The following is an 11,571-nucleotide window of genomic DNA, read 5'->3' as shown; positions in this document are numbered from 1 at the left end:
CCAAGATGGATTTAGATGCATTTGTTGTGATAGTAGACTTTTAGCGTGCTTGCTATGATGCGAACCTCTTATTGTTAGACTATTCTCTGTTTGCTAAAATACAATTCTCCGATATGAGGGAGCGTTGCTTTGCCTATGTACATTCTTCGATCTGTGGTGGGGCATCCTCCTTGCTGGTGCACAACTTTCGACATGGTAGAGAGTCTCATTTCTCATCAGTATCCTCCGATATGGAAGAGGGTTGCTTTGCTTGATAAAGTACAATCTTTGAGATACAAAATTCAACTTTGTTTGCTTATGTACAGTCCCCGAAATGTGGAATCTTGACTTTGTTTGCTTATGTACAGTCCTCGAAACGCGGAAGTTGTTCGACACAGTCAGGTGGCCAACTCCAATCGGTGGAGTTTATTGAAAGAAGTAAAATAGCCTAATTATCCTATGAGGGCCCTCTATCTTCAATCTTTGATCCGAATGTTGGATGTACCTGCAAAGAATTCAAACGAAATTCTTAGGGTTTCTGAGGATCAATATAAATGTATGTAAAAATAAAGTAGGAAAAGAATATTTTGGCTCGTGTCGGTGATAAACTGCATGGTACTCTGATCCTATCTAAAATCTTGACTTGATGTCGTATCCTTCAATTCCTATTTTCCTGCACTCAAAGAAAAAGTCTTACTTGGAAGGAGATGTTGATTCGTGTCGACTTAGGGATCCTGGCTTTGTCTTTGAAATCTTCCAACACTTCCTCGGCTGCTCTATCATTCCCAAATCTGGAGTCTTAGTAGGTGGGAAAGTAGGAATGTATCTGTCCGTCTGTCTGTCTGTCTGTTCGCCGATTCGTTTGTCCATCCGTCCGTCCATCCATCCGTCCATCCATCTGTCCATCCATCCATCCATTCATCCATCCATCCATCCATCCATCCATCCATCCATCCATCCATCCATCCATCTATCTATCTATCTATCTATCTATCTATCTATCTATCTATCTATATTCACAAATACATTACATATATATTAAATATATATAGTAATTCTCTATCGATTTTAGATTATGACATGTTCTGAAATCCATTAAGCCTCTATTTATTTATCATGACCTACATAGCTTTATCCTTCTGGTGGAAACCCTCCAAATTTTATCAATGGTTTGAAAATTCTGGCGGCAAGATGGCTTATATTCCGGGGTTATAATATGCACATAAAGGGGATTTTCCTAAAGGTAAGACCAAACCTTTTAGGTTACTTATGTATCCTTGAAATAGGAATCAGGTCATGACATTGTTCAAATACAATGGGAGAAATGAAAATATGGAATTCAATAACCAACCCTGACTCAGGCTACCTATATATCTAGCTGTGGGAAGTTAGGCTAATACATAGTTCTGTTACATTAGAGAAAAATGTAAAAGTATAAGGAAATAACAGCTAGTCCTAACGTCTTCAAATTTATTACTTCTTGTTGGCGTCTGAATTGATCGGTTTATTTCTTACTGTGCCGTCCATCTCTACAAGGATTACTGCTCCTCCTGACAGTACTCGGTGAACTATGTAGGGACCTTTCCAATTTGGCGCAAATTTTCTTTGGCTTCATCTTGGTGATGGAATATCTTCTTTAATGCCAATTGTCTTGGTGTGAATCGATGAGGCTTGAATTTATTGTTGAACGCTTTGATCATTCTATTTTAGTAGAGTTGACCATGAAAGAACACGTCCAATATCTTCTCATCAATGAGCATCAACTGTTCGATTCGGCTACAGATCTTTTTAGCTTCATCTAAACCAACCTCCTAGATGATTCTCAATGAAGGTATCTCCACTTTTGTAGGTATCACAACTTCCGAACTGTAAACCTGCCCCAGTAGATGTTCTAATTGTGGTGCGATAGCCAAGCAAAGCATATAGTAGTTTTTCGTGCCGTTCCTTGTTACCATCTACTGTTTTCCTTAAGATTCTCTTGATATTTTTATTTGCAACTTCAACTACTCAATTCATATGTGGTCGATACGCTGTGGAATTTTGATGAGAGATCTTAAGCCTTTCACAAATTTCTCTCATTAGGTCATTATTAAGATTGGCCCTATTATTTGTTATGATTGACTCTGGAATCCCAAATCGACATACTAAGTTATTGCGAACAAAATATGCTACCACCTTCGTGGTTACTGCCTTATATGTTAAAGTTGCAACCCATTTTGTGAAATAGTCGATAGCAACCAAGATGAAACGATGTCCATTAGATGCAGGAGGCTTTATGGGCCCAATAATATCCATGTCCCAAGCAACAAACGACCAAGGAAAATGCATCACATTAAGATCGTTTGGAGAAACTCGTATAAAATCCCCATAAACTTGACATTGGTGACATTTCTTCACTTATCAGATACATCCCTCTCAATGGTCATCCAAAAGTATCCAGCTCTCAAAATTTTCTTCACAAGAATAAAACCATTCATATGGGGGCCGCAAGTTCTTGTGTGTACCTCCTCCAGCAGTCTCGTGGCGTCAATACATCGTAGCAATCCCACGTCCGAGGTCCTCCTATACAGGATTTCCCTATTGAGAAAGAAGTTATTGGTTATCCTTATTAAAGTCCTCTTCTGCTTGCCAGTTGCGCACTCCGGATATTCCCCTGCTTCGAGCAATCTTTTAATATTGTCATACCATATCCTTCCATATGGTTCTTCATATATATGGAAGTAGTATGCATGTTGATAGTGTATCTCCACCTTGATGGGATCAATGTAATTTTTATTTAGATGCCGAATCATCGAAGATAGTGTCGCCAGGGCATCAACGAACTCATTTTGAATTCGAGGGACATGTTTGAATCAATATTCATGAACCTTTTACTCAACTTCTTAACATATTACACATAAGGAAGGATTTTGACATTCTTGGTGGTCCATTCTCCTTGTACCTGATGGATCAACAAATCTGAATATCCTATCACAAAGAGCTCTGTGATGTTCATGTCTACTGCCATCCTAAGTCCAAGAATGCAAGCCTCATATTCTTTCATGTCATTCTTGCCTCATATTCTTTCATGTCATTCATGCAAGGAAACCTAATCTTTGCCGACATCGGATAATGTTGACCTGTTTCTGAAACTAGAACTGCTCCAATTTTGACTCCTCTGTAGTTCGACGCTCTATTAAAGAACATTCTATATCCATCATATGGCTCTAAGATGTCTTCTCCTGCAAACAACACCTCTTCATCAGGAAAGTAAGTCTCGAGTTGCTTGTAATCTTGATCTACTAGATTTTCTACAAGGTGATCAACTAAAGATTGTCCTTTAACGACTTTTTGTGTCACGTACACAATATCAAACTCGCTCAACAAAATCTACCATTTCAACAATTTTCCAATTGGCATTGATTTTTAAAAGATGTACTTGAGTGGATCCATTCTTAAAATCAAGTATGTGGTATATGCGGATAGGTAGTGCCTCAACTTTTGCGTAACCTAAGTCAATGCGCAATAAGTCCGCCCCAATAATGTATGCCTTGCTTCATATACTGTGAACTTATTACTCAGGTAGTAAATGGCTTGCTCCTTCCATCTTGTTTCATCATGCTGCCCTAACACACATTCGAATGCATTATCCACAATAGATAGATATAACAACAACTTTCCAGGCTCTGACGGAACCAATACTAATGGGTTGGACAAGTACTCTTTGATTTTATCGAAAGCCTTCTTGTATTGTTTAGTCCATCCAATGACAGTATCTTTCTTCAATAACTTAAATATTGGTTTACAAATTATCATGGATTGAGCTATGAATTGATTAATATAATTGAGTCTTCCCAAGAAACTCATTATATCTTTTTTGGTCTTAGGGGGTGGTAAGTCTTGGATTTCCTTTATCTTGGATGGATCCAACTCTATACCTCTCCTACTAATAATGAATCCCAATAACTTTCCTATGAGAACTATAAAGGTGCGTTTGGATGGATTCAACTTTAGTTCGTACCTTCATAGCCTTTCAAAGAATTTTCATAAATCATCCAGTTAGTCCAAACTCTTTTAGAGTTAAATAACAACATCATCCATATACACCTTAATCTCTTTATGAATTATATCTTGAAAGAGGGTATCCATGGCCCTCATGTAAGTTGCACCAACATTCTTGAATCCAAATGACATTACCCTGTAGCAGTATAATCCCCACGAAGTGATAAAAGTTGTCTTCTCTGTATCATCTTCATTTATTAAGATTTGATGATATCCTGCAAAACAATTAACAAATGACTGCATCTCATGTTTTGTGCAATTATCAATGAGAATGTGAATATATGGGAGAGGAAAATCATCTTTTGGACTATCCTTGTCGATACGAGATGATATTAGTGCTCAAACCAGGCATGTTATCATAGGACCAAGCAAACACATCTATGTATTGCTTGAGCAAGCTCATCAATAGGACTTAAACCAGGAATGTCGTCATAGGACTCGTATTTTCTTCACCTTATCTTCATCACTCAAATTGATGAGTTCAGTTTCATCCATATTAGTCTTCTTTTGTCTTTTAAGTTACTCTATCTCTTGGGGTAGGTTTTTGGGAATCATGTATTCGTCGTACTTCTCATACTCTTACCCATCGCTCGTATTTTGCTTAGTTGATTCGTTAGATGTCATAATCACAAAACGATAACTTTTACTAATACTTATGCTAAAAAGTATAAAAAGTGAGTAAAGTAAATAGATAAAATCGGAAAATAAGTTTTGAAAATAAGGAATTTTGTTAATATAAAAGCATTGGGCTTTGGCAAGAGGTGAGTAGCAAAAAGAGATTCGGCATGATTCAAGCCTCAATTGATCATGCAAAAATAATTTTTAAAGAAATGACTACAATTCCACACTACCAAGACTCCTGTCAAAATAGGGATGGACTAATGGTCCAATTCTGCAAGATTTCTCCAAGTTTAGCATCTCGGATGGTAAGCTTCTTGAAATCTATCTTTGGTTCTCTTTCGATCACGACCACAAACACATTTTCTATCCTCTCTATGATATCCTCATCAATTGTTTGTTGTGAAACTGGGACTTGGGCTGGCACAAATACTGTCACTCCTGATCCTTCGCTGCGAACTTCTCTAGAAGCGGGCTTATGTCTAAACCAAGTGGTAGCTCTTTGATGTTTTAGATGGATTGGCTCAATTATACCATCGGCTTTTGGTCTTAGTCCTGTTTTGGGATGATACCCATATTTCAACATCTCCAATGCAACCATCTTTGCAGCACTCGACATTTTCACTTCAACTGGCTCTATCTTTTCATCGATCTTTACAGCTTACATGATCTCTAGGGTATGGAAAGTGGCTCAATTTAATTCCTCAGTAACTGGAACTAAATTGACAAAATAGATGGGATGACTGAGCTCCCCATGGACAGTAACTTCTGTGTGACTCCACTCAAACTTTACACACAGGTGGAGAGTGGAAAGAACAACTCTTTCTATGTGGACTTTTCACCTTCCCAACAACAGGTTATAACTGGACGTTATATCCATCACTTGAAATAAGATGAGAAATTTAGTTGGTCCTATCTACAATGTCAGGTAGATTTTTGCGATGACACTCTTTTATGATCCATCAAAGGCTCTAACCTTTACCCAACTCTCCCTTATATCTTCTATGTTTACACCTAAATCCCTTAGAATGGATAATGGACAAATGTTAAAACATGAACCACCATTTATCAGAACCTTATTCATGATCTTGTCATGATATTTGACTGTGATATAAAGTGTTTTGTTATGCGCGGCCCATTCTAACGGCAGTTCATCATCATGGAAAAAGACCTTATTCGCTTCAACTACTCATTCAATTAGTGCAGCCAAAGTCTCACTTGTGGTTTCCTTCGGTATACTAAATCCACACAACACTTCCATCAATACATTTCTATTGGATTCAGAGCTCATAAGCAAGGACATAATAGATATGTGGGTTGGTGTCTTCTTTAGCTGTTTTTTGACCGAATAGCCCTTAGGTTGCATCTTCTTCTAGAATTTTACAACTTTAGTATCAGTAATATTTCTCTTTAGATTATATTATTTCTTGAGAACTCTTTGATTCAGATCTTCTAGAGCATAACAACTTCCTGACCTAATCATTCCCTGAGCCACAATAAAATTTATTATTTTGCCCTTAGATTCAACTCGATAATCCCATGGGATTGCTTTAATTACATAATTGGGACTCCCAGTGGTTATAGTGGTCACCACGACTTTTGGTAGGTAAGTTTGATAGTCAAAGGCTCCCTCAACTAAACTATGATAAAAGGTTGAGTGGGGATGTAGTGGTGACTTTTTCTGCGTTCCATGCGGGCACAATAGTTTCTTCCAAGTCATATTCTTCCTCAAGAATAATCATGTTGACTTCTTGATTTCCATGATTTGGCAAGGGATTATTGTTCACATTTGGAGCAGCAGCGGTGCATTTAATTACTCCCTTCATGATTAGAGACTCAATTTGATTCTTCAAATCGTAACACTCTTTCATATCATACCCCTAGACTCCTGAGTGATAAGATCATCACTTGTTGCCATTAAAGTTTTGAGAGGTTGGGTAAAGGTTTTTTCCTTTGACCAAATGTAACAATTCTGTCACCTTCAATCTTTCAAACAGCTAGGCCAAAGTTTCAGCAATTGGTATGTCGGTGTGGGTATTTCTAGCTTCAAGATTTAAATGTTGTTTTGGTGCATAAGCCGATCTATTTTGGTGATCTAGAGCTTGAATAGGGGTATATGGTATTGGTGGATTTTGGTATGTTAGAGCTCGCGATTGGTTATAATATGGTTGAGTATTATACACTGGAACATGTGCAACAATCTAGGGGTTATTAGGGTAGCGATAGGAAGAATTTCCAGGTTGGTAGTATGGTGTGACAGCTAAGACATCCTTTATCTTTTTCTTATTACCACCAATGAAACCAGACTATATGGCCTTACTAGCAGCTTGTAGTGCAACCATAGACTGGATCTTTCCTAACTTGATGCCTTCTTCAATGAAATCCCCCATCTTGACTAATTCTGCAAACTTTTGGCCCATCATCGACATCATTTTATCAAAATAAACACCCTATTGAGCTCGGATAAAATACTTGGAGATCTTACTTTCGTCTAGTAGAGGCTGGATCCTAGCAGCCTTAGTCCTCCAACACCACACATATTCTTGGAATAATTCTGATGGCTTCTTCTATATGTTAGCCAATGAAAACCTATCTGGGGTGATCTCAGTGTTAAATCTGAAGTGTCTCATGAAGTCTTTAGTAATTTCCCACTAGTCACACCACTTGTGAGGGTCTTGTTAAGTACACCAAGTCAAATCCTCTCCAGACAAACTCCGAATGAACAACTTCATTCTTAACTTCTCATTCCTTCCTATGCCAACCAATTTGTCACATAGACCCTTAGATGTGCATGTGGGTCACCTTTTCCATCAAACACATCAAACTTTGGTGGTTTGTACCCGACAGGCATGTCGATGTCTGGATTAATGCACAAGTCAACATAATCTAAGCTTTCAATCCCCCTGGTGACTTGCATGTTTCTGAATACCCTTTTTAGACTTTTGAGCTGAACTACTATGAAACCTTCTTAATTTGATTGGGCATACTTCCCTAATCCCACATATTGATCAACCTCATACAAAACTTTAACATCTATAAATATTGTAAAAATAGGAGCTTCAGTGGTATATACCAGTGGCACAGGTATCTCACAAGTGACATATGCCTCAGGTATGTGATGCATTATTAGAAAGGCCAAAATAGTAAAATTCTGAGTAGGAAATGGGAGATCGGCATAGCTCTCGTGAGGGGGGGTGTGTGGAGGAGCTAGTAGTGCTTGAGCATATGGAAATGTATTCATTAAATTTCATTTGGATCCTAGAATTGAGCGGGAAACTAGACACTATAAGCTTGGTAAAATCCCATATTTGACGTAGTTCTTCTTTCAAGACTCCGATCTTTGTGCCATATTAGCCATATGTTCATCATTCTACGTATCTGACAACCTTTGGGAACTTTCAGCATCGTCTACTGGGATTATTGCATCCTTGTCAGATTGGTTCTTATTAGTCATCTTTCCTTTAGACCAAAGGTTGTGTTGGGATTCTGCTAGTTTGTATGTCGACACAAATCAACTTTCTTTTTGGAGGGGATTAATAAATGAAAAAGAAAATAAAACCCATGTTAGTTTGGGAGATATAAAAAATGTAACAAGTATGTAGCATATATATAAGTCAAGTTGGCGACATCCAAAATATGTTCTAATACGGAGCCTCTTTTCACCAGAGGTAGGCCTACTTTGCAATTGGTTTAATGATAAACAATCTATTTAAACACTTTTAGATTTGGAGCTAAACATGACTTTCACTAAGCAAAAGGGCTTTAAGAGGTTACATCAAAATATTGCAATGCGAGCTAAGAAAAAGAGTACATGAATGACCACAAGGGCATACAATAGGGTTGACCATGTGTCTCTTTAGGGGATGTGAAAAATACAACAAGGAAAGGGGATCTAAGGCCATATGAGGTCATCGTCTTCATCATCACCTAGGCCCAGAAAAAAGTCTAAGTGTTAATCCATCTTCCTCATTTATCATCCATTCTGGGTAGTTTGGATCATCTTCATTCCTCTCGAGTTGGTCTCCAAGTTCTTTTTTTATGCCTTCCCTTACGTCACCATCATTGTCTGGAGGCATTATGTTATCCAATGATCCTAGAAATACCTATCGATATATGGAGGTGGTGAGATACATGTGAGGAGTATTTTACTTGCCACCTAACACACCATGTCATAGTCTACCAGCCCAAGGGTCTTTTCCCAGCTTGGTTGCGTTATAGGGCCTTCTTATACTTCCTATGCATAATATCCCGAGGTGTACCAAGTTGTTTTGCCAATTTTAATTGAAAGTATGTCCATCCCCATTTCCTGCAGTCTTCTAATTGTGGCCCAAGGTACTTGTCTTCCATAAGTAACTTTTGTTGGATCCATGTGTTACCATAAAAAGATGTTTTGTTCTATGTTGAATTGATGTAGAATTCTAAATCGAGCGTACGGTTGGATTCCCTACAATCCAATTAACTTAATAAAATAACTAGTGTAGCTCCTGAGTAATGTTCTTCCTATGATCTAAGGAAGCTTCCACTAGATGTCATCTCTTATGAGGCATGTCAGATAAGCCCACTATACTTCTGATTCTAGTGGTGCCACCCAAAATCTCAACCTTTGTTCATGTCTTTGTATAATGTCAGGGATGTCCGCTGAGTTGTCTTTGACTGGCTCCCTTTGATAGAAATTTTACACGGCCCAAACTTGAAGTAACAAGTTACATTCACCAAAGAAATCATCCCCTCTCGAGAAAGCAGATAAAGCTCAGAATAATTCTGCCAGCTGCATTGGCACTAACGTCAGTCTCTCAAAACTAGTAAACATAATAAAGACCAAAGGTATCAAGTTGATGTTGATATGGCTCTTTCTTCTAGGGAAGACTATAATCCGTAGGAAGGCAAGTAAGAAAGCCATAAAGCGAACACTCTCCAAGCCATAAAGAGAACACTTTCCCACCTTGTTCTGCTACAGGAAAGTCCTTCTGGTGATGATCATAGCTCATTTATTATCAAAATCTTTGAAATAGGCAGCCCAAGTTAACCCAACTATTTTTGATACTCCTTGGTGCACGGTCTGCCTTTAAACCCAAAGCGCAAAAAATCATTGCCAGTCATGGTCATGGGTCCAATGGTATTTGATGTGCTATAGAAATAGAGCACTTTAGAAACGTAAAAAAAAGGAAAATATGCAAGTTTCTCAAGATGAGCATTGTAGGATTTTTGCTCCTGCTACCTACGCCCTGTGCCTGTGCCATAGTTATTACCTATGCCTGGGCCGTAGGTACTAGCTCCACCCTGTCAAACCGCAGGTGCAGGAAGCAGGTGGCCATCGATCCTGTTTTCTCCAATTTCGTCCGGACTTAGTTTTTAGGGTTTTCTCTTGTACTATAAATACCCCTTATGCACTTTTTAGTAGAGGTAACACACTTTTAACACTCAAAAACATATTTTGATTTCAATATCCATCTTTGATCTTGGTATTTCATTGTATTGACTTTGATAGATTATTCAATTTACAGTTGTGGGTTTTTCTTCATCTTATCATTGTGATTTCATCTTTGCTTTCCAACATGAATATTATTGATTTCTTCACAAGCATGAGAGGCTAAAACCTATAGCTAGGGTTGTGCAAACCCTCACTAAATAACGAAGTAGAGAAGTGTGATTGTTGAATTAAACTAATACCTATGGCATACATTGTATTATCTTCATTATAATAGTTGTCTTAGTGGTTGCAAATGTTAGGATCCCGCCTAAATATTGATACTTCAAAAAAGGAGTAGTGACTAGTAAAAGCTAATGACAATAGTAATTTGGGAGTTAATAGTTGATCCGTTGTAGTACAATGGCATATCTGAATAATTATTAGCTTTCAACTAAAAACTTAAGACTCAAAAGGAGATAGTTAACTGGGATCACGGTAAGGGTTAGTAATTCAACATTCTGAGACTTAAAAGGTAAAGTATGAAATCCTTTTACTCGTCCAAAAGACTGTAGGAGGTACATAATTTATCGATTATGCATGAAAGGTATTGGGTTGGTTCAACAACGCACGATAAACCTACAAAGTTGAGATGCCAAGGGGAACACAATCCTAATTTCCACCCATAATTGATTTCAACCAGAGTTAATATTGCTACTTGCTCAAGACTACTACAAACAAATCCCCCATTTACTTTTCAGTACTGCCCGTAGACTACAACTACTGATAATTGCAAACCACGTGTTCCCTTGGGATTCGACCCCAACCTTAGTTGAGTTACTATATCTAGCAAAAATTGTACCATAATCCAAAATGAGGTTTTGCTTGGACGTCATCAAGAAATTAGCGCCGTTGTCGGGGAGCACGATTTTGATTTATTGATTGAAGTCGTTATAGTTTTTGGGTTTTTCTTTTTTATTCTTAGTTGGGAATATGTCGGTGTATGTCTAGCACACGGAGTAGAGGCAATCCCTTACTCCCACTGATTTTAGAGAAGATCCTACAATCACATAGTAGGATGCCAGACCAATAAAGGACAATCTCCCTGAAGACGGAGTTCAGGGTGGTGTTGACAGACAGATTGGTGAAAGGCTAGCTCATACAGAGTTAGCTTAGCAGAGACAGGCAGCAAATCATCGAGCAACATCGGTGGAGATCAAAATACAGGCTACCCTCAAGCGATTACAGCATACCAGTTGATTATAGCATACCCGTTTGTTCAGCCATATGTTAGTGATGAAGAAGAATTGGGATACAAGGAGCCGACTGATACAGGAACTATTATCCCACCTATTTTATCTCCTGATATCAAGTTCAATATCTTTAGTGCTATAATTCAACTCTTATACTTGAAGGGTTTATTTGCGGGGTTGCCAACAGATAACATAAACTTGTACTTGGCTAATTTTGTTGGGATATTGATAACGCTTAACTTATACGTCAATTTAAGTTAAAGGCGGTCGTCA

At 38.1% G+C, this 11,571-nt stretch overlaps 1 protein-coding gene across 1 annotated transcript; it reads right to left on the bottom strand.

Annotated features, from left to right (window-relative positions):
- Positions 1-2,372: 2,372 nt before the first annotated feature.
- LOC124887128 lies at positions 2,373-2,771 on the bottom strand. Its single transcript, XM_047396312.1, has one exon. It carries the CDS (start codon positions 2,769-2,771, stop codon positions 2,373-2,375), a length of 399 nt encoding a protein of 132 aa, XP_047252268.1.
- Between the last annotated feature and the right edge of the window lie 8,800 nt (positions 2,772-11,571).

This window comes from Capsicum annuum, chromosome 9, assembly GCF_002878395.1.
Source record: "Capsicum annuum cultivar UCD-10X-F1 chromosome 9, UCD10Xv1.1, whole genome shotgun sequence".
NCBI lineage: Eukaryota > Viridiplantae > Streptophyta > Magnoliopsida > Solanales > Solanaceae > Capsicum > Capsicum annuum.
Note: the sequence above shows the minus strand (reverse complement) of the source record. Positions and strands in the feature narration are given on the sequence as shown.